This window comes from Anomaloglossus baeobatrachus, chromosome 11, assembly GCF_048569485.1.
Source record: "Anomaloglossus baeobatrachus isolate aAnoBae1 chromosome 11, aAnoBae1.hap1, whole genome shotgun sequence".
NCBI lineage: Eukaryota > Metazoa > Chordata > Amphibia > Anura > Aromobatidae > Anomaloglossus > Anomaloglossus baeobatrachus.
Window position 1 is genome coordinate 4,684,748 of NC_134363.1, and position 27,928 is coordinate 4,712,675.

General features: G+C 58.7%; 1 protein-coding gene across 1 annotated transcript; it reads left to right on the plus strand.

Annotated features, from left to right (window-relative positions):
* Positions 1-996: 996 nt before the first annotated feature.
* Positions 997-27,728, plus strand: RAP1GAP (RAP1 GTPase activating protein). Its single transcript, XM_075328469.1, is given in 17 exon segments — positions 997-1,096; positions 1,170-1,299; positions 2,524-2,679; positions 4,192-4,263; positions 4,347-4,433; positions 5,801-5,878; positions 5,880-5,915; positions 5,917-5,940; positions 9,176-9,301; positions 22,051-22,128; positions 22,797-22,906; positions 23,107-23,220; positions 23,288-23,408; positions 25,013-25,124; positions 26,356-26,447; positions 26,524-26,570; positions 26,654-27,728. Coding segments are annotated over 16 exon segments (1,323 nt in total). The 5' UTR covers positions 997-1,096; positions 1,170-1,248; the 3' UTR covers positions 26,673-27,728.
* Positions 27,729-27,928: the final 200 nt, after the last annotated feature.

A 27,928-nucleotide genomic window follows, 5' to 3' on the forward strand; every position in this document is an offset into this window, starting at 1 on the left:
GGGGTAGTCTCTCTTTCTCTGGGGGGGATGGGGGGGGGTTGTGTCTCTCTCGGGGGGGGATGGAGGGTTGTGTGTGTCTCTCTCTCTCTCTCGGGTGGGGTGTTTGCCTCTCTGGGCGGGGGTTGTGTCTCTCTCTCGGGGGGATGGGGGGGGGTTTTGTCTCTCTCGGGGGGGGATGGAGGGTTGTGTGTGTCTCTCTCTCTCTCTCTCTCGGGTGGGGTGTTGCCTCTCTGGGCGGGGTTGTGTCTCTCTCGGGGGGGATGGGGGGTTGTGTGTGTCTCTCTCTCTCTCTCTCTCTCTCTCGAGGGGGGGGTTGGGGGGTTGTGTCTCTCTCTCGAGGGGGGGGATGGGGGTGTGTGTGTCTCTCTCTCTCTCTCTCTCTCTCTCTCTCTCTCTCGAGGGGGGGGGGGATGGGGGGTTGTGTCTCTCTCTCTCTCTCTCTCGAGGGGGGGGGGGGATGGGGGGTTGTGTCTCTCTCTCGAGGGGGGGGGGATGGGGGGTTGTGTCTCTCTCTCTCGAGGGGGGGGGGGGATGGGGGGTTGTGTCTCTCTCTCTCGAGGGGGGGGGGGGGATGGGGGGTTGTGTCTCTCTCTCTCGAGGGGGGGGGGATGGGGGGTTGTGTCTCTCTCGAGGGGGGGGGGGGATGGGGGGTTGTGTCTCTCTCTCTCTCTCGAGGGGGGGGGATGGGGGGTTGTGTCTCTCTCTCTCTCTCTCGAGGGGGGGGGATGGGGGGTTGTCTCTCTCTCTCGAGGGGGGGATGGGGGGTTGTGTCTCTCTCTCGAGAGGGGGGGGTGGGGGGGTTGTGTCTCTCTCGAGAGGGGGGGGGATGGGGGGTTGTGTCTCTCTCGAGGGGGGGATGGGGGGTTGCCTCTCTGGGCGGGGGTTGTGTCTCTCTCCCTCTAGGGGGGGGTGGGGGTAGTCTCTCTTTTTCTCTGGGGGGCATTCTCTCCCCATTTCCCCCCACCGGTCTCCAGTAACCCTTACCTGTCCGCAGACCACCGAGGAGGAGCTGTTCAGCACCACACAGGAGGGCGCTGCCTTCGTGGAGTTCCTGGAGCTGCTGGGGGGAGCGGGTTCTCCTGCAGGACTTTAAGGGGTGAGTTGGGGGTCTCGTGGTCGTGGTGGTCTCGTCAGCTGCTCCCCCTCTGACGCCACATCTGATGCCGCAGATTCCGGGGAGGATTGGACGTGGCTCATGGACAGACGGGGACAGAATCTGTCTACTGCAACTTCCGAGGGAAGGAGATCATGTTCCACGTGTCCACCAAACTGCCCTACACCGAGGGCGATGCCCAGCAGGTAGTGTGGACGGCCCCCCGGCCTCCCTGTGACGCTCGCTGTAGAGGCTCCCGGTCTCCCTGTGATGCTCGCTGTAGAGGCTCCCGGCCCTCCCTGTGACGCTCGCTGTAGAGGCTCCCGGCCTCCCTGTGACGCTCGCTGTAGAGGCTCCCGGCCTCCCTGTGACGCTCGCTGTAGAGGCTCCCGGCCTCCCTGTGACCGCTCGCTGTAGAGGCTCCCGGCCTCCCTGTGACGCTCGCTGTAGAGGCTCTCTCTGCCTCCCCTGTGACGCTCGCTGTAGAGGCTCCTGGCCTCCCCTGTGACGCTCGCTGTAGAGGCTCCTGGCCTCACCTGTGACGCTCGCTGTAGAGGCTCCTGGCCTTCCTGTGACGCTCGCTGTAGAGGCTCTCTGCCTCCCTGTGACGCTCGCTGTAGAGGCTCCTGGCCTTCCTGTGACGCTCGCTGTAGAGGCTCTCTGCCTCCCTGTGACGCTCGCTGTAGAGGGCTCTCTGCCTCCCTGTGACGCTCGCTGTAGAGGCTCCCGGCCCTCCCTGTGACGCTCGCTGTAGAGGCTCCCCGGCCTCCCTGTGACGCTCGCTGTAGAGGCTCCCGGCCTCCCTGTGACGCTCGCTGTAGAGGCTCCCGGACCTCCCTGTGACGCTCGCTGTAGAGGCTCCCGGCCTCCCTGTGACGCTCGCTGTAGAGGGCTCCCGGCCTCCCTGTGACGCTCGCTGTAGAGGCTCTCCGGCCTCCCTGTGACGCTCGCTGTAGAGGCTCCCGGCCTCCCTGTGACGCTCGCTTGTAGAGGCTCCCGGCCTCCCTGTGACGCTCGCTGTAGAGGCTCTCTGCCTCCCTGTGACGCTCGCTGTAGAGGCTCCTGGCCTCCCTGTGACGCTCGCTGTAGAGGCTCCTGGCCTTCCTGTGACGCTCGCTGTAGAGGCTCTCTCTGCCTCCCTGTGACGCTCGCTGTAGAGGCTCCTGGCCTTCCTGTGACGCTCGCTGTAGAGGCTCTCTGCCTCCCTGTGACGCTCGCTGTAGAGGCTCCCGGCCTCCCTGTGACGCTCGCTGTAGAGGCTCCCGGCCCTCCCTGTGACGCTCGCTGTAGAGGCTCCCGGCCTCCCTGTGACGCTCGCTGTAGAGGCTCCCGGCCTCCCTGTGACGCTCGCTGTAGAGGCTCCCGGCCTCCCTGTGACGCTCGCTGTAGAGGCTCCCGGCCTCCCTGTGACGCTCGCTCATTTTGTTTAGTTGCAGCGTAAGCGACACATCGGCAATGACATCGTGGCCATCGTGTTTCAGGATGAGAACACGCCGTTTGTCCCCGACATGATCGCCTCCAACTTCCTGCACGCCTACATCGTGGTGCAAGTGGAGAACGCCTGCACCGACCGCACCGCATACAAGGTACGGGGCGCGAGGTGATGTGGGGCCGGGTACCTGACGCCATTGATCCTAGGGGCAGCTCGGTGTCCTCGCGGGGGCAGTGTCGGCTCCGCACTCTTACCTGTGTCGTCTTCACTCTTGCCCTCTGCGTCCTCGTCCCCCCGCTGTTGTCTGCTCTCTCTCCCTCGCCCCCCCCCGCTGTTGTCTGCTCTCTCCCTCGCCCCCCCCCCCCGCTGTTGTCTGCTCTCTCTCCCTCGCCCCCCCCGCTGTTGTCTGCTCTCTCTCCCTCGCCCCCCCCCGCTGTTGTCTGCTCTCTCTCCCTCGCCCCCCCCGCTGTTGTCTGCTCTCTCTCCCTCGCCCCCCCCGCTGTTGTCTGCTCTCTCTCCCTCGCCCCCCCCCCCCCCGCTGTTGTCTGCTCTCTCTCCCTCGCCCCCCCAGCTGTTGTCTGCTCTCTCTCGCCCCCCCCCCAGCCGTCGTCTGCTCTCTCGCCCTCCCCTGCTGTCGTCTGCTCTCTCGCCCTCCCCCCCGCTGTCGTCTGCTCTCTCGCCCCTCCCCCCGCTGTCGTCTGCTCTCTCGCCCTCCCCCCGCTGTCGTCTGCTCTCTCGCCCTCCCCCCGCTGTCGTCTGCTCTCTCGCCCTCCCCCCGCTGTCGTCTGCTCTCTCGCCCCTCCCCCCGCTGTCGTCTGCTCTCTCGCCCTCCCCCCCGCTGTCGTCTGCTCTCTCGCCCTCCCCCCGCTGTCGTCTGCTCTCTCGCCCTCCCCCCGCTGTCGTCTGCTCTCTCGCCCTCCCCCCGCTGTCGTCTGCTCTCTCGCCCTCCCCCCGCTGTCGTCTGCTCTCTCGCCCTCCCCCCCGCTGTCGTCTGCTCTCTCGCCCTCCCCCCGCTGTCTTCCTCGCTCTCGCCCCCCGCTGTCGTCTGCACTGTCACCCCTCGCCCCCCACTGTCTTCCTCGCCCTCGCCCCCCACTGTCTTCCTCGCTCTCGCCCCCCGCTGTCTTCCTCGCCCCCCGCTGTTTTCCTCGCTCTCGCCCCCCCGCTGTCGTCTGCACTGTCACCCTCGCCCCCCCGCTGTCTTCCTCGCCCCCCGCTGTCTTCCTCGCTCTCGCCCCCCCGCTGTCTTCCTCGCCCCCCGCTGTCTTCCTCGCCCCCCACTGTCTTCCTCGCCCTCGCCCCCCACTGTTCTTCCTCGCTCTCGCCCCCCCGCTGTCTTCCTCGCCCCCCGCTGTCTTCCTCGCCCCCCACTGTCTTCCTCGCCCTCGCCCCCCCACTGTCTTCCTCGCTCTCGCCCCCCGCTGTCTTCCTCGCCCCCCGCTGTTTTCCTCGCTCTCGCCCCCCCGCTGTCGTCTGCACTGTCACCCCTCGCCCCCCGCTGTCTTCCTCGCCTCGCCCCCCGCTGTCTTCCTCGCTCTCGCCCCCGCTGTCTCCTCGCCCTCTCCTCGCCCCCGCCCCCGCTGTCTCCCTCGCTCTCGCCCCCACCCCCCCCCCGTCACCCTCTTTTGCCAGCTCCTCGGGTTGTGTAATGATCTCCTCCTCGCAGGTCTCGGTCACTGCCCGGGATGACGTGCCTTTCTTCGGCCCACCGCTTCCAGACCCCGCTGTTTTCCGTAAGGTAGGTCAGAAATCCTGGTTTCCTGGTGGACTAATAGTCCCAGCAGTCCTCAGACGTGGCGGCTGTGCTCCATCTTTTCCCAGGACTCCAGCTTCCAGGAATTCCTTCTGACTAAACTGATCAATGCGGAGTACGCCTGCTACAAAGCCGAGAAATTTGCCAAGCTGGAGGTGAGTGTTGTGACCCCCGAGAAGCGTCCGCTGGGGGTCCTCTGGCCGTGTCCTCCCTCTCCTCACCCCGAGAAGTGAAGTATCCGCTGGGGTCCTCTGGCCGTGTCCTCCCTCTCCTCACCCCCGAGAAGCGTCCGCTGGGGTCCTCTGGCCGCGTCCTCCCTCTCCTCACCCCAGAGAAGCGTCCGCTGGGGTCCTCTGGCCGCGTCCCTCCCTCTCCTCACCCCCGAGAAGTGTCCGCTGGGGTCCTCTGGCCGCGTCCTCCCTCTCCTCACTCCCCGAGAAGTGTCCGCTGGGGTCCTCTGGCCGCGTCCTCTCCTCTCCTCACTCCCCGAGAAGTGTCCGCTGGGGGTCCTCTGGCCGCGTCCTCCCTCCCCTCACCCCCGAGAAGCGTCCGCTGGGGTCTTCTGGCCGTGTCTTACCTCCCCTCACCCCCGAGAAGTGTCCGCTGGGGTCCTCTGGCCGCGTCCTCCCTCTCCTCAACCCCGAGAAGTGTCCGCTGGGGTCCTCTGGCCGCGTCCTCCCTCTCCTCACCCCCGAGAAGTGTCCGCTGGGGTCCTCTGGCCGCGTCCTCCCTCTCCTCACCCCCCGAGAGTGTCCTCTGGGGTCCCCTGGCCGCGTCCTCCCTCCCCTCACCCCCCCGAGAAGCGTCCGCTGGGGTCTTCTGGCCGTGTCTTACCTCCCCTCACCCCCGAGAAGCGTCCACTGGGGTCCTCTGGCCGCGTCCTCCCTCTCCTCAACCCCGAGAAGCGTCCGCTGGGGGTCCTTTGGCCGCGTCCTCCCTCTCCTCACCCCCCGAGAAGCGTCCGCTGGGGTCTTCTGGCCGCGTCCTCCCTCTCCTCACCCCCGAGAAGCGTCCTCTGGGGTCCTCTGGCCACGTCCTCCCTCTCCTCACCCCCGAGAAGTGTCCGCTGGGGTCCTCTGGCCGCGTCCTCCCTCTCCTCACCCCCGAGAAGCGTCCTCTGGGGTCCTCTGGCCACGTCCTCCCTCTCCTCACCCCCGAGAAGCGTCCGCTGTGGTCCTCTGGCCGCGTCCTCCCTCTCTCCTCACCCCTGAGAAGCGTCCTCTGGGGTCCCCTGGCCGCGTCCTCCCTCCCCCTCACCCCCCGAGAAGCGTCCGCTGGGGTCTTCTGGCCGTGTCTTACCTCCCCCTCACCCCCGAGAAGTGTCCTCTGGGGTTCCCTGGCCGCGTCCTCCCTCCCCCTCACCCCCGAGAATCGTCCACTGGGGTCCTCTGGCCGCGTCCTCCCTCTCCTCAACCCCGAGAAGCGTCCGCTGGGGTCTTCTGGCTGTGTCTTACCTCCCCCTCACCCCCGAGAAGCGTCCGCTGGGGTCTTCTGGCCGTGTCTTACCTCCCCTCACCCCCAGGAGCGGACGCGCGCAGCCCTACTGGAGACGCTGTACGAGGAGCTGCACATTAACAGCCAGTCCATGATGGGACTCGGCGGGTGACGATGACAAGATGGAGAACGGCAGCGGTGGCGGGGGGCTTCTTTGAGTCTTTCAAGGTGAGATAGAATTATCACGGGGGGCTTAAGGTCAGTGCAGCCAGAGCCCCTGTATCTGCCCATTCTCAGATTCTCAGTATTGGGGGGGGTCCCTGTATCTGCCCATTGTCAGGATTGGGGGGGGTCCCTGTATCTGCCCAGTGTCAGGATTGGGGTGGGGTCCCTGTATCTGCCCATTGTCAGGATTGGGGGGGTCCCTGTATCTGCCCATTGTCAGTATTGGGGGGGGTCCCTGTATCTGCCCATTGTCAGGATTGGGGGGGGGTCCCTGTATCTGCCCATTGTCAGTATTGGGGGGGGGTCCCTGTATCTGCCCCAGTGTCAGGATTGGGGTGGGTCCCTGTATCTGCCCAGTGTCAGGATTGGGGGGGGTCCCTGTATCTGCCCATTGTCAGGATGGGGGGGGTCCCTGTATCTGCCCATTGTCAGGATTGGGGGGGGTCCCTGTATCTGCCCAGTGTCAGGATTGGGGGGGGGTCCCCTGTATCTGCCCATTGTCAGGATTGGGGGGGTCCCTGTATCTGCCCAGTGTCAGGATTGGGGGGGGGTCCCTGTATCTGCCCATTGTCAGGATGGGGGGGGGTCCCTGTATCTGCCCATTGTCAGGATTGGGGGGGTCCCTGTATCTGCCCAGTGTCAGGATTGGGGGGGGTCCCTGTATCTGCCCATTGTCAGGATTGGGGGGGGTCCCTGTATCTGCCCATTCTCAGGATTGGGGGGGGTCGCTGTATCTGCCCATTGTCAGGATGGGGGGGGGTCCCTGTATCTGCCCATTGTCAGGATTGGGGGGTCCCTGTATCTGCCCAGTGTCAGGATTGGGGGGGTCCCTGTATCTGCCCATTGTCAGGATTGGGGGGGTCCCTGTATCTGGGGGGGTCCCTGTATCTGTCCATTGTCAGGATTGGGGGTGGTCCCTGTATCTGCCCATTCTCAGGATTGGGCGGGTCCCTGTATCTGTCCATTGTCAGGATTGGGGGGTCGCTGTATCTGCCCAGTGTCAGGATTGGGGAGGGGTCCCTGTATCTGCCCCATTGTCAGGATTGGGGTGTCCCTGTATCTGCCCATTCTCAGGATTGGGGGGGGTCCCTGTATCTGCCCATTCTCAGGATTGGGGGGTCCCTGTATCTGTCCAGTGTCAGGATTGGGGGGGGTCCCTGTATCTGTCCCAGTGTCAGGATGGGGGGGTCCCTGTATCTGCCCATTGTCAGGATGGGGGGTCCCTGTATCTGCCCATTGTCAGGATGGGGGGTCCCCTGTATCTGCCCATTGTCAGGATGGGGGGTCCCCTGTATCTGCCCATTGTCAGGATGGGGGGGTCCCTGTATCTGCCCATTCTCAGGATTGGGGGGGTCCCTGTATCTGCCCATTCTCAGGATTGGGGGGGTCCCTGTATCTGCCCATTCTCAGGATTGGGGGGGGTCCCTGTATCTGCCCATTGTCAGGAATGGGGGGTCCCTGTATCTGCCCATTGTCAGGATTGGGGGGTCCCTGTATCTGCCCATTGTCAGGATTGGGGGGGGTCCCTGTATCTGCCCATTGTAAGGATTGGGGGGTCCCTGTATCTGCCCATTGTCAGGATTGGGGGGTCCCTGTATCTGCCCATTGTCAGGATTGGGGGGGGTCCCTGTATCTGCCCATTGTCAGGATTGGGGGGGGTCCCTGTATCTGCCCAGTGTCAGGATTGGGGGGGGGTCCCTGTATCTGCCCATTGTCAGGATGGGGGGTGGTCCCTGTATCTGCCCATTGTCAGGATTGGGGGGGGTCCCTGTATCTGCCCCAGTGTCAGGATTGGGGGGGGGTCCCTGTATCTGCCCATTGTCAGGATTGGGGGGGGTCCCTGTATCTGCCCAGTGTCAGGATTGGGGGGGGGTCCCTGTATCTGCCCATTGTCAGGATGGGGGGGGGTCCCTGTATCTGCCCATTGTCAGGATTGGGGGGGTCCCTGTATCTGCCCAGTGTCAGGATTGGGGGGGGTCCCTGTATCTGCCCATTGTCAGGATTGGGGGGGGTCCCTGTATCTGCCCATTCTCAGGATTGGGGGCGGTCGCTGTATCTGCCCATTGTCAGGATGGGGGGGGGTCCCTGTATCTGCCCAGTGTCAGGATTGGGGGAGGGTCCCTGTATCTGCCCATTGTCAGGATTGGGGGGGGTCCCTGTATCTGGGGGGGTCGCCCTGTATCTGTCCATTGTCAGGATTGGGGGGGTCCCTGTATCTGCCCATTCTCAGGATTGGGGGGTCCCTGTATCTGTCCATTGTCAGGATTGGGGGGTCGCTGTATCTGCCCAGTGTCAGGATTGGGGGGGTCCCTGTATCTGCCCATTGTCAGGATTGGGGGTCCCTGTATCTGCCCATTCTCAGGATTGGGGGGGTCCCTGTATCTGCCCATTCTCAGGATTGGGGGGTCCCTGTATCTGTCCAGTGTCAGGATTGGGGGGGGTCCCTGTATCTGTCCAGTGTCAGGATGGGGGGGTCCCTGTATCTGCCCATTGTCAGGATGGGGGGTCCCTGTATCTGCCCCATTGTCAGGATGGGGGGTCCCTGTATCTGCCCATTGTCAGGATGGGGGGTCCCTGTATCTGCCCATTGTCAGGATGGGGGGGTCCCTGTATCTGCCCATTCTCAGGATTGGGGGGGGTCCCTGTATCTGCCCATTCTCAGGATTGGGGGGGTCCCTGTATCTGCCCATTCTCAGGATTGGGGGGTCCCTGTATCTGCCCATTCTCAGGATTGGGGGGTCCCTGTATCTGCCCATTCTCAGGATTGGGGGGTCCCTGTATCTGCCCATTCTCAGGATTGGGGGGGGTCCCTGTATCTGCCCATTCTCAGGATTGGGGGGGGTCCCTGTATCTGCCCATTGTCAGGATGGGGGGGTCCCTGTATCTGCCCATTGTCAGGATTGGGGGGGTCCCTGTATCTGCCCATTGTCAGGATATGTGGATCATCTTTCTCTCCTTTGTAATGACAGCAGTGACTCCCGGTGGTCGTGCAGCAGTACTGCACCTGTCCTCCATTCTTTGTATGTTATAATTGTGGGGGTTGGGGGGGACGTCCGCTCGGCCCTGTGCAGCCGTCCTCACGCGGGCCGCTCGCTCCTGTGCAGCCGTCCTCACGCGGGCCGCTCGCTCCTGTGCAGCCGTCCTCACGCGGGCCGCTCGCTCCTGTGCAGCCGTCCTCACGCGGGCCGCTCGCTCCTGCACAGGAGATGTCACATTGTCTTTTGTTCCTTTCTCGCAGAGAGTGATCAGGAGCCGCAGTCAGTCCATGGACGCCATGGGCCTCAGCAATAAGAAGCAGCACAGCGTGTCCACCAGCCACAGCGGCAGCTTCAACCACCAGGATAACCCGCGGCCCCCAGGAATAGTACGTACCCCCCTCTATACATGTACATTCTAACCCGCGGCCCCCAGGAATAGTACGTGCCCCCTCTATACATGTACATTCTAATCCGCGGCCCCCAGGAATAGTACGTGCCCCCTCTATACATGTACATTCTAATCCGCGGCCCCCAGGAATAGTACGTGCCTCCTCTATACATGTACATTCTAATCCGCGGCCCCCAGGAATAGTACGTGCCCCCTCTATACATGTACATTCTAACCCGCGGCCCCCAGGAATAGTACGTACCCCCTCTATACATGTACATTCTAATCCGTGGCCCCCAGGAATAGTACGTACCCCCCTCTATACATGTACATTCTAATCCGTGGCCCCCAGGAATAGTACGTGCCTCCTCTATACATGTACATTCTAATCCGTGGCCCCCAGGAATAGTACGTACCCCCTCTATACATGTACATTCTAACCCGCGGCCCCCAGGAATAGTACGTGCCCCCTCTATACATGTACATTCTAATCCGCGGCCCCCAGGAATAGTACGTGCCTCCTCTATACATGTACATTCTAATCCGCGGCCCCCAGGAATAGTACGTGCCCCCTCTATACATGTACATTCTAATCCGCGGCCCCCCAGGAATAGTACGTGCCCCCTCTATACATGTACATTCTAATCCGCGGCCCCCAGGAATAGTACGTGCCTCCTCTATACATGTACATTCTAATCCGTGGCCCCCAGGAATAGTACGTGCCCCTCTATACATGTACATTCTAATCCGCGGCCCCCAGGAATAGTACGTGCCCCTCTATACATCTACATTCTAATCCGCGGCCCCCAGGAATAGTACGTGCCTCCTCTATACATGTACATTCTAATCCGCGGCCCCCAGGAATAGTACGTGCCCCCTCTATACATGTACATTCTAATCCGCGGCCCCCAGGAATAGTACGTGCCCCCTCTATACATGTACATTCTAATCCGCGGCCCCCAGGAATAGTACGTGCCCCTCTATACATGTACATTCTAATCCGCGGCCCCCAGGAATAGTACATGCCCCTCTATACATCTACATTCTAATCCGCGGCCCCCAGGAATAGTACGTGCCTCCTCTATACATCTACATTCTAACCCGCGGCCCCCCAGGAATAGTACATGCCCCTCTATACATCTACATTCTAATCCGCGGCCCCCCAGGAATAGTACGTGCCCCCTCTATACATGTACATTCTAATCCGTGGCCCCCAGGAATAGTACGTGCCCCCTCTATACATGTACATTCTAATCCGCGGCCCCCAGGAATAGTACGTGCCCCCTCTATACATGTACATTCTAATCCGCGGCCCCCAGGAATAGTACGTGCCCCCCTCTATACATGTACATTCTAATCCGCGGCCCCCAGGAATAGTACGTGCCTCCTCTATACATGTACATTCTAATCCGCGGCCCCCAGGAATAGTACGTGCCCCTCTATACATCTACATTCTAATCCGCGGCCCCCAGGAATAGTACGTGCCCCCCTCTATACATGTACATTCTAATCCGCGGCCCCCAGGAATAGTACGTGCACCTCTATACATCTACATTCTAATCCGCGGCCCCCAGGAATAGTACGTGCCCCTCTATACATGTACATTCTAATCCGCGGCCCCCAGGAATAGTACGTGCCCCTCTATACATCTACATTCTAATCCGCGGCCCCCAGGAATAGTACGTGCCCCCTCTATACATGTACATTCTAATCCGCGGCCCCCAGGAATAGTACGTGCCCCCTCTATACATCTACATTCTAATCCGCGGCCCCCAGGAATAGTACGTGCCCCTCTATACATGTACATTCTAATCCGCTGCCCCCAGGAATAGTACGTGCCCACTCTATACATGTACATTCTAATCCGCGGCCCCCAGGAATAGTACGTGCCCCCTCTATACATGTACATTCTAATCCGCGGCCCCCAGGAATAGTACGTGCCCCTCTATACATCTACATTCTAACCCGCGGCCCCCCAGGAATAGTACATGCCCCTCTATACATCTACATTCTAATCCGCGGCCCCCCAGGAATAGTACGTGCCCCCTCTATACATGTACATTCTAATCCGTGGCCCCCAGGAATAGTACGTGCCCCCTCTATACATGTACATTCTAATCCGCGGCCCCCAGGAATAGTACGTGCCCCCTCTATACATGTACATTCTAATCCGCGGCCCCCAGGAATAGTACGTGCCCCCTCTATACATGTACATTCTAATCCGCGGCCCCCAGGAATAGTACGTGCCCCTCTATACATCTACATTCTAACCCGCGGCCCCCAGGAATAGTACATGCCCCTCTATACATCTACATTCTAATCCGCGGCCCCCAGGAATAGTACATGCCCCCTCTATACATCTACATTCTAATCCGCGGCCCCCAGGAATAGTACGTGCCCCCTCTATACATGTACATTCTAATCCGTGGCCCCCAGGAATAGTACGTGCCTCCTCTATACATGTACATTCTAATCCGCGGCCCCCAGGAATAGTACGTGCCTCCTCTATACATGTACATTCTAATCCGCGGCCCCCAGGAATAGTACGTGCCCCCTCTATACATCTACATTCTAATCCGCGGCCCCCAGGAATAGTACGTGCCCCCTCTATACATGTACATTCTAATCCGCGGCCCCCAGGAATAGTACGTGCCCCCTCTATACATGTACATTCTAATCCGCGGCCCCCAGGAATAGTACGTGCCCCCTCTATACATGTACATTCTAATCCGCGGCCCCCAGGAATAGTACGTGCCCCTCTATACATGTACATTCTAATCCGCGGCCCCCAGGAATAGTACGTGCCCCCTCTATACATGTACATTCTAATCCGCGGCCCCCAGGAATAGTACGTGCCCCCTCTATACATGTACATTCTAATCCGCGGCCCCCAGGAATAGTACGTGCCCCCTCTATACATCTACATTCTAATCCGCGGCCCCCAGGAATAGTACGTGCCCCCTCTATACATGTACATTCTAATCCGCGGCCCCCAGGAATAGTACGTGCCCCCTCTATACATGTACATTCTAATCCGCAGCCCCCAGGAATAGTACGTGCCCCCTCTATACATGTACATTCTAATCCGCGGCCCCCAGGAATAGTACGTGCCCCCTCTATACATGTACATTCTAATCCGCAGCCCCCAGGAATAGTACGTGCCCCCTCTATACATGTACATTCTAATCCGCGGCCCCCAGGAATAGTACGTGCCCCCTCTATACATCTACATTCTAATCCGCGGCCCCCAGGAATAGTACGTGCCCCCTCTATACATGTACATTCTAATCCGCGGCCCCCAGGAATAGTACGTGCCCCCTCTATACATGTACATTCTAATCCGCGGCCCCCAGGAATAGTACGTGCCCCCTCTATACATGTACATTCTAATCCGCGGCCCCCAGGAATAGTACGTGCCCCCGCTATACATCTACATTCTAATCCGCGGCCCCCAGGAATAGTACGTGCCCCCTCTATACATGTACATTCTAATCCGCGGCCCCCAGGAATAGTACGTGCCCCCTCTATACATCTACATTCTAATCCGCGGCCCCCAGGAATAGTACGTGCCCCCTCTATACATCTACATTCTAATCCGCGGCCCCCAGGAATAGTACGTGCCCCCTCTATACATGTACATTCTAACCCGCGGCCCCCAGGAATAGTACGTGCCCCCTCTATACATGTACATTCTAATCCGCGGCCCCCAGGAATAGTACGTGCCCCCTCTATACATGTACATTCTAATCCGCGGCCCCCAGGAATAGTACGTGCCCCCTCTATACATGTACATTCTAATCCGCGGCCCCCAGGAATAGTACGTGCCCCCTCTATACATCTACATTCTAATCCGCGGCCCCCAGGAATAGTACGTGCCCCCTCTATACATGTACATTTATTCCGCGGCCCCCAGGAATAGTACGTGCCCCCTCTATACATGTACATTCTAATCCGCGGCCCCCCAGGAATAGTACGTGCCCCCTCTATACATGTACATTCTAATCCGCGGCCCCCAGGAATAGTACGTGCCCCCTCTATACATCTACATTCTAATCCGCGGCCCCCAGAAATAGTACGTGCCCCCTCTATACATGTACATTCTAACTCCGCGGCCCCCAGGAATAGTACGTGCCCCCTCTATACATGTACATTCTAATCCGCGGCCCCCAGGAATAGTACGTGCCCCCTCTATACATGTACATTCTAATCCGCGGCCCCCAGGAATAGTACGTGCCCCCTCTATACATGTACATTCTAATCCGCGGCCCCCAGGAATAGTACGTGCCCCCTCTATACATCTACATTCTAATCCGCGGCCCCCAGGAATAGTACGTGCCCCCTCTATACATGTACATTTATTCCGCGGCCCCCAGGAATAGTACGTGCCCCTCTATACATGTACATTCTAATCCGCGGCCCCCAGGAATAGTACGTGCCCCCTCTATACATGTACATTCTAATCCGCGGCCCCCAGGAATAGTACGTGCCCCCTCTATACATCTACATTCTAATCCGCGGCCCCCAGGAATAGTACGTGCCCCCTCTATACATCTACATTCTAACCTGCGGCCCCCAGGAATAGTACGTGCCCCCTCTATACATGTACATTCTAATCCGCGGCCCCCAGGAATAGTACGTGCCCCCTCTATACATCTACATTCTAATCCGCGGCCCCCAGGAATAGTACGTGCCCCTCTATACATGTACATTCTAATCCGCGGCCCCCAGGAATAGTACGTGCCCCCTCTATACATCTACATTCTAATCCGCGGCCCCCAGGAATAGTACGTGCCCCCTCTATACATCTACATTCTAACCTGCGGCCCCCAGGAATAGTACGTGCCCCCTCTATACATGTACATTCTAATCCGCGGCCCCCAGGAATAGTACGTGCCCCTCTATAAATGTACATTCTAATCCGCGGCCCCCAGGAATAGTACGTGCCCCTCTATACATGTACATTCTAATCTGCAGCCCCCAGGAATAGTACGTGCCCCCTCTATACATCTACATTCTAATCCGCGGCCCCCAGGAATAGTACGTGCCCCCTCTATACATCTACATTCTAATCCGCGGCCCCCAGGAATAGTACGTGCCCCTCTATAAATGTACATTCTAATCCGCGGCCCCCAGGAATAGTACGTGCCCCTCTATACATGTACATTCTAATCCGCGGCCCCCAGGAATAGTACGTGCCCCCTCTATACATCTACATTCTAATCCGCGGCCCCCAGGAATAGTACGTGCCCCCTCTATACATCTACATTCTAACCTGCGGCCCCCAGGAATAGTACGTGCCCCCTCTATACATGTACATTCTAATCCGCGGCCCCCAGGAATAGTACGTGCCCCTCTATAAATGTACATTCTAATCCGCGGCCCCCAGGAATAGTACGTGCCCCTCTATACATGTACATTCTAATCCGCGGCCCCCAGGAATAGTACGTGCCCCTCTATACATGTACATTTATTCCGCGGCCCCCAGGAATAGTACGTGCCCCCTCTATACATGTACATTCTAATCCGCGGCCCCCAGGAATAGTACGTGCCCCCTCTATACATGTACATTCTAATCCGCGGCCCCCAGGAATAGTACGTGCCCCCTCTATACATGTACATTCTAATCCGCGGCCCCCAGGAATAGTACATGCCCCCTCTATACATGTTCTAATCCGCGGCCCCCAGGAATAGTACATGCCCCCTCTATACATCTACATTCTAACCCGCGGCCCCCAGGAATAGTACGTGCCCCTCTATACATGTACATTCTAATCCGCGGCCCCCAGGAATAGTACGTGCCCCTCTATACATGTACATTTATTCCGCGGCCCCCAGGAATAGTACGTGCCCCCTCTATACATGTACATTCTAATCCGCGGCCCCCAGGAATAGTACGTGCCCCCTCTATACATGTACATTCTAATCCGCGGCCCCCAGGAATAGTACGTGCCCCCTCTATACATCTACATTCTAATCCGCGGCCCCCAGGAATAGTACGTGCCTCCTCTATACATGTACATTCTAATCCGCGGCCCCCAGGAATAGTACGTGCCCCCTCTATACATGTACATTCTAATCCGCGGCCCCCAGGAATAGTACGTGCCCCCTCTATACATGTACATTCTAATCCGCGGCCCCCAGGAATAGTACATGCCCCCTCTATACATGTTCTAATCCGCGGCCCCCAGGAATAGTACGTGCCCCCTCTATACATGTACATTCTAATCCGCGGCCCCCAGGAATAGTACGTGCCCCCTCTATACATCTACATTCTAATCCGCGGCCCCCAGGAATAGTACGTGCCTCCTCTATACATGTACATTCTAATCCGCGGCCCCCAGGAATAGTACGTGCCCCCTCTATACATCTACATTCTAATCCGCGGCCCCCAGGAATAGTACGTGCCTCCTCTATACATCTACATTCTAATCCGCGGCCCCCAGGAATAGTACGTGCCCCCTCTATACATGTACATTCTAATCCGCGGCCCCCAGGAATAGTACATGCCCCCTCTATACATGTACATTCTAATCCGCGGCCCCCAGGAATAGTACGTGCCCCCTCTATACATGTACATTCTAATCCGCGGCCCCCAGGAATAGTACGTGCCCCCTCTATACATCTACATTCTAATCCGCGGCCCCCAGGAATAGTACGTGCCCCCTCTATACATGTACATTCTAATCCGCGGCCCCCAGGAATAGTACGTGCCCCCTCTATACATCTACATTCTAATCCGCGGCCCCCAGGAATAGTACGTGCCTCCTCTATACATGTACATTCTAATTCGCGGCCCCCAGGAATAGTACGTGCCCCCTCTAAACATGTACATTCTAATCCGCAGCCCCCAGGAATAGTACGTGCCCCCTCTATACATCTACATTCTAATCCGCGGCCCCCAGGAATAGTACGTGCCCCCTCTATACATGTACATTCTAATCCGCGGCCCCCAGGAATAGTACGTGCCCCTCTATAAATGTACATTCTAATCCGCGGCCCCCAGGAATAGTACGTGCCCCTCTATACATGTACATTCTAATCTGCAGCCCCCAGGAATAGTACGTGCCCCCTCTATACATGTACATTCTAATCCGCGGCCCCCAGGAATAGTACGTGCCCCCTCTATACATCTACATTCTAACCCGCGGCCCCCAGGAATAGTACGTGCCCCTCTATACATGTACATTCTAATCCGCGGCCCCCCAGGAATAGTACGTGCCCCCTCTATACATCTACATTCTAATCCGTGGCCCCCAGGAATAGTACGTGCCCCCTCTATACATCTACATTCTAATCCGCGGCCCCCAGGAATAGTACATGCCCCCTCTATACATCTACATTCTAATCCGCGGCCCCCAGGAATAGTACGTGCCCCCTCTATACATGTACATTCTAATCCGCGGCCCCCAGGAATAGTACGTGCCCCCTCTATACATGTACATTCTAATCCGCGGCCCCCAGGAATAGTACGTGCCCCCTCTATACATCTACATTCTAATCCGCGGCCCCCAGGAATAGTACGTGCCCCCTCTATACATCTACATTCTAATCCGCGGCCCCCAGGAATAGTACGTGCCTCCTCTATACATGTACATTCTAATCCGCGGCCCCCAGGAATAGTACGTGCCCCCTCTATACATGTACATTCTAACCCGCGGCCCCCAGGAATAGTACGTGCCCCTCTATACATGTACATTCTAATCCGCGGCCCCCAGGAATAGTACGTGCCCCCTCTATACATGTACATTCTAATCCGCGGCCCCCAGGAATAGTACGTGCCCCTCTATACATGTACATTTATTCCGCGGCCCCCAGGAATAGTACGTGCCCCTCTATACATGTACTATTCCTGGGGGCCGCGGATTAGAATGTACATGTATAGAGGGGGCACGTACTATTCCTGGGGGCCGCGGATTAGAATGTACATGCCCCCTCTATACATCTACATTCTAACCCGCGGCCCCCAGGAATAGTACGTGCCCCTCTATACATGTACATTTATTCCGCGGCCCCCAGGAATAGTACGTGCCCCCTCTATACATGTACATTCTAATCCGCGGCCCCCAGGAATAGTACGTGCCCCCTCTATACATGTACATTCTAATCCGCGGCCCCCAGGAATAGTACGTGCCCCCTCTATACATGTACATTCTAATCCGCGGCCCCCAGGAATAGTACGTGCCCCTCTATACATGTACATTTATTCCGCGGCCCCCAGGAATAGTACGTGCCCCTCTATACATGTACTATTCCTGGGGCCGCGGATTAGAATGTACATGTATAGAGGGGGCACGTACTATTCCTGGGGGCCGCGGATTAGAATGTACATGCCCCCTCTATACATCTACATTCTAACCCGCGGCCCCCAGGAATAGTACGTGCCCCTCTATACATGTACATTTATTCCGCGGCCCCCAGGAATAGTACGTGCCCCCTCTATACATGTACATTCTAATCCGCGGCCCCCAGGAATAGTACGTGCCCCCTCTATACATGTACATTCTAATCCGCGGCCCCCAGGAATAGTACGTGCCCCCTCTATACATCTACATTCTAACCCGCGGCCCCCAGGAATAGTACGTGCCCCCTCTATACATGTACATTCTAATCCGCGGCCCCCAGGAATAGTACGTGCCCCCCTCTATACATGTACATTCTAATCCGCAGCCCCCAGGAATAGAATGTACATGTATAGAGGGGGCACGTACTATTCCTGGGGGCTGCGGATTAGAATGTACATGTATAGAGGGGGCACGTACTATCTGGGGGCCGCGGATTAGAATGTACATGTATAGAGGGGGCACGTACTATTCCTGGGGGCCGCGGATTAGAATGTACATGTATAGAGGGGGCACGTACTAATCCGCGGCCCCCAGGAATAGTACGTGCCCCCTCTATACATGTACATTCTAATCCGCGGCCCCCAGGAATAGTACGTGCCCCCTCTATACATGTACATTTATTCCGCGGCCCCCAGGAATAGTACGTGCCCCCTCTATACATGTACATTCTAATCCGCGGCCCCCAGGAATAGTACGTGCCCCTCTATACATGTACATTTATTCCGCGGCCCCCAGGAATAGTACGTGCCCCCTCTATACATGTACATTCTAATCCGCAGCCCCCAGGAATAGTACGTGCCCCCTCTATACATGTACATTTATTCCGCGGCCCCCAGGAATAGTACGTGCCCCTCTATACATGTACATTCTAATCCGCGGCCCCCAGGAATAGTACGTGCCCCCTCTATACATGTACATTCTAATCCGCGGCCCCCAGGAATAGTACGTGCCCCTCTATACATGTACATTTATTCCGCGGCCCCCAGGAATGGTACGTGCCCCCTCTATACATCTACATTCTAATCCGCGGCCCCCAGGAATAGTACATGCCCCCCTCTATACATCTACATTCTAATCCGCGGCCCCCAGGAATAGTACGTGCCCACTCTATACATGTACATTCTAATCCGCGGCCCCCAGGAATAGTACGTGCCCCCTCTATACATGTACATTCTAATCCGCGGCCCCCAGGAATAGTACGTGCCCCTCTATACATGTACATTCTAATCGCGGCCCCCAGGAATAGTACGTGCCCCTCTATACATGTACATTCTAATCCGCGGCCCCCAGGAATAGTACGTGCCCCCTCTATACATGTACATTCTAATCCGCTGCCCCCAGGAATAGTACGTGCCCCCTCTATACATGTACATTCTAATCCGCGGCCCCCAGGAATAGTACGTGCCTCCTCTATACATGTACATTTATTCCGCGGCCCCCAGGAATAGTATGTGCCCCCTCTATACATGTACATTCTAATCCGCGGCCCCCAGGAATAGTACGTGCCCCCTCTATACATGTACATTCTAATCCGCGGCCCCCAGGAATAGTACGTGCCCCCTCTATACATTTACATTCTAATCCGCGGCCCCCAGGAATAGTACGTGCCCCCTCTATACATCTACATTCTAATCCGCGGCCCCCAGGAATAGTACGTGCCCCCTCTATACATGTACATTCTAATCCGCGGCCCCCAGGAATAGTACGTGCCCCCCTCTATACATCTACATTCTAATCCGCGGCCCCCAGGAATAGTACGTGCCCCCTCTATACATGTACATTCTAATCCGCGGCCCCCAGGAATAGTACGTGCCCCCTCTATACATGTACATTCTAATCCGCGGCCCCCAGGAATAGTACGTGCCCCCTCTATACATGTACATTCTAATCCGCGGCCCCCAGGAATAGTACGTGCCCCCTCTATACATGTACATTCTAATCCGCAGCCCCCAGGAATAGTACGTGCCCCCTCTATACATCTACATTCTAATCCGTGGCCCCCAGGAATAGTACGTGCCTCCTCTATACATGTACATTCTAACCCGCGGCCCCCAGGAATAGTACGTGCCCCCTCTATACATGTACATTCTAATCCGCGGCCCCCAGGAATAGTACGTGCCCCCTCTATACATGTACATTCTAATCTGCAGCCCCCAGGAATAGTACGTGCCCCCTCTATACATGTACATTCTAATCCGCGGCCCCCAGGAATAGTACGTGCCCCCTCTATACATGTACATTCTAATCCGTGGCCCCCAGGAATAGTACGTGCCCCCTCTATACATGTACATTCTAATCCGCTGCCCCCAGGAATAGTACGTGCCCCCTCTATACATGTACATTCTAATCCGCAGCCCCCAGGAATAGTACGTGCCCCCTCTATACATGTACATTCTAATCCGCTGCCCCCAGGAATAGTACGTGCCCCTCTATACATGTACATTCTAATCCGCGGCCCCCAGGAATAGTACGTGCCCCCTCTATACATGTACATTCTAATCCGCTGCCCCCAGGAATAGTACATGCCCCTCTATACATGTACATTCTAATCCGCGGCCCCCAGGAATAGTACGTGCCCCCTCTATACATGTACATTCTAATCCGCGGCCCCCAGGAATAGTACGTGCCCCCTCTATACATGTACATTCTAATCCGCGGCCCCCAGGAATAGTACGTGCCCCCTCTATACATGTACATTCTAATCCGTGGCCCCCAGGAATAGTACGTGCCCCCTCTATACATGTACATTCTAATCCGCGGCCCCCAGGAATAGTACGTGCCCCCTCTATACATGTACATTCTAATCCGCGGCCCCCAGGAATAGTACGTGCCCCTTCTATACATGTACATTCTAACCCGCGGCCCCCAGGAATAGTACGTGCCTCCTCTATACATGTACATTCTAATCCGCGGCCCCCAGGAATAGTACGTGCCCCCTCTATACATCTACATTCTCACTGGCTGCTGGGGGCAGAGGGAACACCTCCCGTGTAGGTAACAGAGGAGAGTGGATAACAGCACAGATAGTGTAAGATATGGCGTCACTCACCGCAGAAGAAGCGCACGGTATCTTCAAGATGAAGCCTACATCTGATTCACAGAACGAGTCCTAAAGACGTCTCTCCTCCCTCCACACTCTTCTCCCTCCTCCCTCCACACTCTTCTCCCTCCTCCCTCCTCCCTCCACACTCTTCTCCCTCCTCCCTCCACACTCTTCTCCCTCCTCCCTCCACACTCTTCTCCCCTCCTCCCTCCACACTCTTCTCCCTCCTCCCTCCTCCCTCCACACTCTTCTCCCTCCTCCCTCCACACTCTTCTCCCTCCTCCCTCCACACTCTTCTCCCTCCTCCCTCCACACTCTTCTCCCTCCTCCCTCCACACTCTTCTCCCTCCTCCCTCCACACTCTTCTCCCTCCTCCCTCCACACTCTTCTTTTCTCTCTCCTCCCTCCACACACTCTCTCTTCTTTCTCCTCTCTCTCCTCCCTCCACACACTCTCTCTCTTCTTTCTCCTCCCTCCGCACTCTCTTCTCTTTTTCTCCTCCCTCCTCCCTCCGCGCTCTCTGCTCTTTTTCTCCTCCCTCCGCACTCTCTTCTCTTTTTCTCCTCCCTCCTCCCTCCGCGCTCTCTGCTCTTTTTCTCCTCCCTCCGCACTCTCTCTTCTTTCTCCTCCTTCCGCACTCTCTGCTCTTTTTCTCCTCCCTCCGCACTCTCTTCTCTTTTTCTCCTCCCTCTGCACTCTCTTCTCTTTTTCTCCTCCCTCCTCCCTCCGCACTCTCTGCTCTTTTTCTCCTCCCTCCGCACTCTCTGCTCTTCTTTCTCCTCCTTCCGCACTCTCTGCTCTTTTTCTCCTCCCTCCGCACTCTCTTCTCTTTTTCTCCTCCCTCCGCACTCTCTGCTCTTTTTCTCCTCCCTCCGCACTCTCTTCTCTTTTTCTCCTCCCTCCGCACTCTCTTCTCTTTTTCTCCTCCCTCCGCACTCTCTTCTCTTTTTCTCCTCCCTCTGCACTCTCTTCTCTTTTTCTCCTCCCTCCGCACTCTCTTCTCTTTTTCTCCTCCCTCCGCGCTCTCTGCTCTTTCTCTCCTCTTCTCTTTTATACATCAGTCCTTTGAGGGTCCGCAGCTTGAGGCATTTTTGGGGGATGGCTATAGATTCGGTAATCTGGGTTGATGGGTCCAGTTTAGATATCCTGAGGATATTTGGGGGGGCTGGCTGGTGGGGTCCTGCCCCGCGGTGTGATCTGTGCATGATTTTTTCTTTTTCTCTCTTCTCTTCCTGACTCGCCATCATTATCCGTCTTCGTGTTTCGTGCACATTTCTGGCTCCTTTGTTTTTTTCCGCCCCATGTGATGTCTTTTCCTCACCGCTTCCGTGTCTTTGTGCCGCACTCCCTCCTGCTCACTAGTCATTGCTTGTGCCAGGGAGAGCTGCCGGTCGGCATGGACGCCGCGGGAGTGCCATAGGCATAGGAACCATAGAAGAGGTGGATAATGGCTCCGGCTTTGGGTTCAGGTTTGCGGGGTCACGTGAGGCGTGGATGATCGAGAGCTGCGTGCAGACCATGGCTGCGGGGACTGACCAACAAACCTCATGGATCGGCCGCAGCGGCAGTAATCTCCTCTGATAGCGTAACATGCAGTCATAAGATCCTCGTTAATGAGCGGCCCTCTGCTTGCTGTCAGTGAATAAAAATGTTTATGGTTTACATTATGGGTCTTGTTCTGCATACAACTGTGGGTTTGTTACAATGTACCAGTGCAGGTAAGGCCAAGACGTCTGTGCTGGTGTGTCATGACTCACTGCAATGCTACATTGTAACGCAGCGGAGCCTGCGGGATGTGGAAGGTGCAGTGTATTGGCACTCTGGCCGCGGGGTGGGGGTGCAGTGTATTGTCACTCTGGCCACGGGGTGGGGGGGTGCAGTGTATTGTCACTCTGGCCACGGGGTGGGGGGGTGCAGTGTATTGTCACTCTGGCCGCGGGGTGGGGGGGTGCAGTGTATTGTCACTCTGGCCGCGGGGTGGGGGGGTGCAGTGTATTGTCACTCTGGCCGCGGGGTGGGGTGGGGGGGTGCAGTGTATTGTCACTCTGGCCATGGGGTGGGGGGATCTGGGAACACGGCCGCAGATTAAGGACAAGCATATTTTCCAGTCTTTGATCGTCCCCGGGAAAAGTCCAACCAGGAAGAAGTCCGGTCCCTTCAGCGCCCGCCGCAGCAGCGCCATCGGCATCGAGAACATCCAGGAGGTGCAGGAGAAGCGGTGAGTGGTCGGGGGCACATTTAGGATGGGGCGGGAGAGAGGATGGGATGGGGTAAAGATAGGGCAGGGCAAGGATGGGACGTGGCAGAGATGGGATTGGGCAGGAGAGAGATGGGATGGAATGGGACGAGACGTGGCAGAGATGGGATGGGGTATGTCAGAGGATGGCGGTACACTCACTTTGGATACATGTTTTTCAGTGAAAGTCCAACTGGCCCCTTGAAGACTCCGGACAGTGGCACCGCCTCCCAGGAGCCCAAATCTGACAACTCGTCCAATCACAGCTCTCCGGAGATGCCCACAACAAAGAACAGGTGCTGGTCCTGCAGTGCCGGGAGCCTTCCCAGCACAGGCCCCATACTGACCCTCTCTGTCTCACAGGGTGGATGCGGGGGCCAGAGCCGAGACCCAGAGAGACTTCTCCCGCTCATCGTCCAGTGCCAGCAGCTTTGCCAGCGTGGTGGAGGAAGGTGAACTGCTCGACGAGGATGACCCTGGCTTGGTAATGGCACCTGCACATACTGTGGTGTAGGAGTCAGCGGGTGTGAGGATTGTGCTGAGAATGATGACATTCATACATGTCAGCTGCGCTGTATATAACCCTCCCTGCAACCGCCTGCAGACCCCGCAAATGTGCAGCCAAGGTGTCAACATTAAACTGGGACAGTCCCTGATCCAGCCCCCCCCCCCCTCCCCCCCTCCGGCCCCTGACAGATTGGTGGCAGGGGTGGGATCGAAATAAGCGTGTGTGAGACCCCAGACACTGACACTCCAGCTGCTGCCGGCAGTCTTTAGAGTGCAGACACTGTGCGGTGTGTGGGTGCATCAGGTGTCAGTTCTGTGTCAGTGACCAAAGTCTGCAAGAATGGCTGATGGCACCAGGAGCCGCAAAGCTCAAGAGCTGGCCAATGCTATGGCCGGAGCAGAAGAGGACGGTGCTGTGTGCAGCGTCGAGGAGCCAGGAGCCCGACGCCAGAGAACAGCTCTACAGAGGATAGCACACAACCTGGCAATTATGGACACGGCGAGGAGGAGCCCACCCAAGAGTCCTCCAGGAGCCAGTCCCCACTCTGCAGTAGACAGCGCAGCACCCGGCTCTGCAGCGGGTCACTCACCACTTGCCCCTTCCCTGAGCCTGAAAGGTTCGGAGGCCCGTCTTACAGCTGGAGACCAGACAGGTGGAGCGTGACCACCAGTTGTGGCTAGCTCAGCTCCAAGTTTGTGGCGTGTGCGGGGTCGGGACAGGATGGGCTTGTGGCCTGTGCGGGGTCGGGACAGGGCGGGCTTGTGGCCTGTGCGGGGTCGGGACAGGGCGGGCTTGTGGCCTGTGCGGGGTCGGGACAGGGCGGGCTTGTGGCCTGTGCGGGGTCGGGACAGGGTGGGCTTGTGGCCTGTGCGGGGTCGGGACGGGGCGGGCTTGTGGCCTGAGCGGGGTCGGGACGGGGCGGGCTTGTGGCCTGTGCGGGGTCGGGACGGGGCGGGCTTGTGGCCTGTGCGGGGTCGGGACGGGGCGGGCTTGTGGCCTGTGCGGGGTCGGGACGGGGCGGGCTTGTGGCCTGTGCGGGGTCGGGACGGGGCGGGCTTGTGGCCTGTGCGGGGTCGGGACGGGGCGGGCTTGTGGCCTGTGCGGGGTCGGGACGGGGCGGGCTTGTGGCCTGAGCGGGGTCGGGACGGGGCGGGCTTGTGGCCTGTGCGGGGTCGGGACGGGGCGGGCTTGTGGCCTGTGCGGGGTCGGGACGGGGCGGGCTTGTGGCCTGTGCGGGGTCGGGACGGGGCGGGCTTGTGGCCTGAGCGGGGTCGGGACGGGGCGGGCTTGTGGCGTGTGCGGGGTCGGGACGGGACGGGCTTGTGGCGTGTGCGGGGTCGGGACGGGGCGGGCTTGTGGCCTGTGCGGGGTCGGGACGGGATGGGCTTGTGGCCTGTGCGGGGTCGGGACGGGACGGGCTTGTGGCGTGGACGGGACGGGCTTGTGGCGTGTGCGGGGGTCGGGACGGGGCGGGCTTGTGGCCTGTGCGGGGTCGGGATGGGATGGGCTTGTGGCCTGTGCGGGGACGGGACGGGCTTGTGTGTGTACATTGATGATCTCTCACTGACTTCTCTCTGCAGGAAAGTGGCTCCAGCGCGGGCACGCCTCACAAGCGCGACTCCTTTATATACAGCACGTGGCTGGAAGACAGCGTAAGCAGTGTGAGCACCGCCAGCGGAGGGAGCGCATCAGGTGATGAAACGCATCATTCTATAGGAGCAGTCTCCTGTAGGGCGGGTGATAGGCGCCTGTGCAGAGGAGGAGCAGTCTCCTGTACGGCGGGCGATAGGCGCCTGTGCAGAGGAGCAGTCTACTGTAGGACGGGTGATAGGCGCCTGTGCAGAGGAGCTGCAGTGACCTGTGATTGTTGTGTCCAGTAAGTGGGTGGCCACTTTTTCGGTACTGCTTGCACCCGTCACACGAGCATCCCCTTACCCCTCCTCCCCTTAGTCTTCAGCCACCATTGTTTAGCGGGACTGTCCAGCGGCCGAGCGCAGACTGTAGGGAGCGGGGCCGTCCAGCGGCCGAGCGCAGACTGTAGGGAGCGGGGCCGTCCAGCGGCCGAGCGCAGACTGTAGGGAGCGGGGCCGAGCGCAGACTGTAGGGAGCGGGGCCAAGCGCAGACTGTAGGGAGCGGGGCCGAGCGCAGACTGTAGGGAGCGGGGCCGAGCGCAGACTGTAGGGAGCGGGGCCGAGCGCAGACTGTAGGGAGTGGGGCCGTCCAGCGGCCGAGCGCAGACTGTAGGGAGCGGGGCCGTCCAGCGGCCGAGCGCAGACTGTAGGGAGCGGGGCCGTCCAGCGGCCGAGCGCAGACTGTAGGGAGCGGGGCCGTCCAGCGGCCGAGCGCAGACTGTAGGGAGCGGGGCCGTCCAGCGGCCGAGCGCAGACTGTAGGGAGCGGGGCCGTCCAGCGCCCGAGCGCAGACTGTAGGGAGCGGGGCTGTCAGCGGTGATTTCTGGCGGTGCATTGTACGAGGAGCGCCCCCATCACCGGCCGCCGCTGCTCCTCCTCATCCATCGCCCCGCGGCTGTTACTGAGGGGCGGTCAGCGGTGATTTCTGGCGGTGCATTGTACAAGGAGCGCCCCCATCACCGGCCGCCGCTGCTCCTCCTCATCCATCGCCCCGCGGCTGTTACTGAGGGGCGGTCAGCGGTGGTCTCTGGCGGTGCATTGTACGAGGAGCGCCCCTATCACCGGCCGCCGCTGCTCCTCCTCATCCATCGCCCCGCGGCTGTTACTGAGGGGCGGTCAGCGGTGGTCTCTGGCGGTGCATTGTACGAGGAGCGCCCCCATCACCGGCCGCCGCTGCTCCTCCTCATCCATCGCCCTCCGCGGCTGTTACTGAGGGGCGGTGGATGAGCCCTCGTGAGCGCCATCTGGAGTTTTCTCATTGATGAGGTGTAATTGTGCTTCTCTGCGCCAGGTTTCCCGCGCAGCCCCCACCCAGACGGCCGCAGATTGAGCGGAGACTCCGCGTATCCCGAAATTAAGATAGAAACAGACGCAACAAATCAGGTAAGAGCTGTAGTGTCATGTGACACAAGTGCCTCCGCCTCCTGCGCACCAATCATGTGTTTGCATGTCTCCTCAGCGCTGCTGGCCCCCGCATGATGGAGGGACCCATCCCAGCCCCGGAAGGTGAGGACCACTCCGCCACCCCCCCGGCCTGCGGAGCTGAACTCTCAGGACAGGACTTTTCATCTTTTCTTTCCTGTCTCCAGCCCCGGTACAGAAGACTGAAACTGAGCCATATGCACCAATCCTCTCTGCGGCCGGGGCCCCGCCCGGGGAGCGGACACCGCCTCCTGCAGCCGCCTCCTCCCTCTCCAGCACTTAATAATAAAGGGGGCTGTACCCCTCCCCCGCGGTGTGAAGGCCGGAGCCGGATGACTCTTATTTATACAGCAGCCTGGACCTGGCGAGTGCTGCGCGGACGCCGGGCGGTGAACTTTATTCTCAGGATGTCAATCAATGCACAAGAGCGCAGAACTGACGGGGTCACTGTCCAGCCCCCTCTATGCATCGTCCATGCCACGTCCCCCTATGTGAAAGCAGCTAGCGCCGGGCGGTCACTGCGGCACATCCCCCTATGTGAAAGCAGCTAGCGCCGGGCGGTCACTGCGGCATGTCTCCCTATGTGAAAGCAGCTAGCGCCGGGCGGTCACTGCGGCATGTCTCCCTATGTGAAAGCAGCTAGCGCCGGGCGGTCACTGCGGCATGTCTCCCTATGTGAAAGCAGCTAGCGCCGGGCGGTCACTGCGGCACATCCCCCTATGTGAAAGCAGCTAGCGCCGGGCGGTCACTGTGCGGCACGTCTCCCTATGTGAAAGCAGCTAGCGCCGGGCGGTCACTGCGGCACATCCCCCTATGTGAAAGCAGCTAGCGCCGGGCGGTCACTGCGGCATGTCTCCCTATGTGAAAGCAGCTAGCGCCGGGCGGTCACTGCGGCATGTCTCCCTATGTGAAAGCAGCTAGCGCCGGGCGGTCACTGTGCGGCACGTCTCCCTGTGTGACCTCACCTCGGCCAGCACCGGGCGGTCACTGTGCGGCATGTCCCCGTGTGAGCGGCCAGCCATTGTGCGGCATGTCCCCGTGTGAGCGGCCAGCTGCGGGCGGTCACTGTGCGGCGTTACTAATGTGTCCACACAGGGGTACTGCTTAGACGGTAGGATTTTTTGGTCCTTCGTAGGACACCAACTCCAATTTTTGCATTTTGACGACTTTGATGTTTTATTTGTGTAAAAAAGAAATAGAAATTATTTATCTGATGGGAAATAAAGTGACAAAAGACCCCGAGCGAAGTCTCAACGGCTCCTCCCGGGCATCCCCCAATACTCTGCAGGAAAGGCGCCTGGAGCAAGCGGGTGGTCATCAATACATCGTGTCTTATCCTCCAGTCATCTCCTGAGCTGCACTCACTATTCCGCTTTTACATCAGGTCTTTTCCTCCAGAGCTGCAGTCACTATTTTTCCTGTTACATCATGTCTTATCCTCC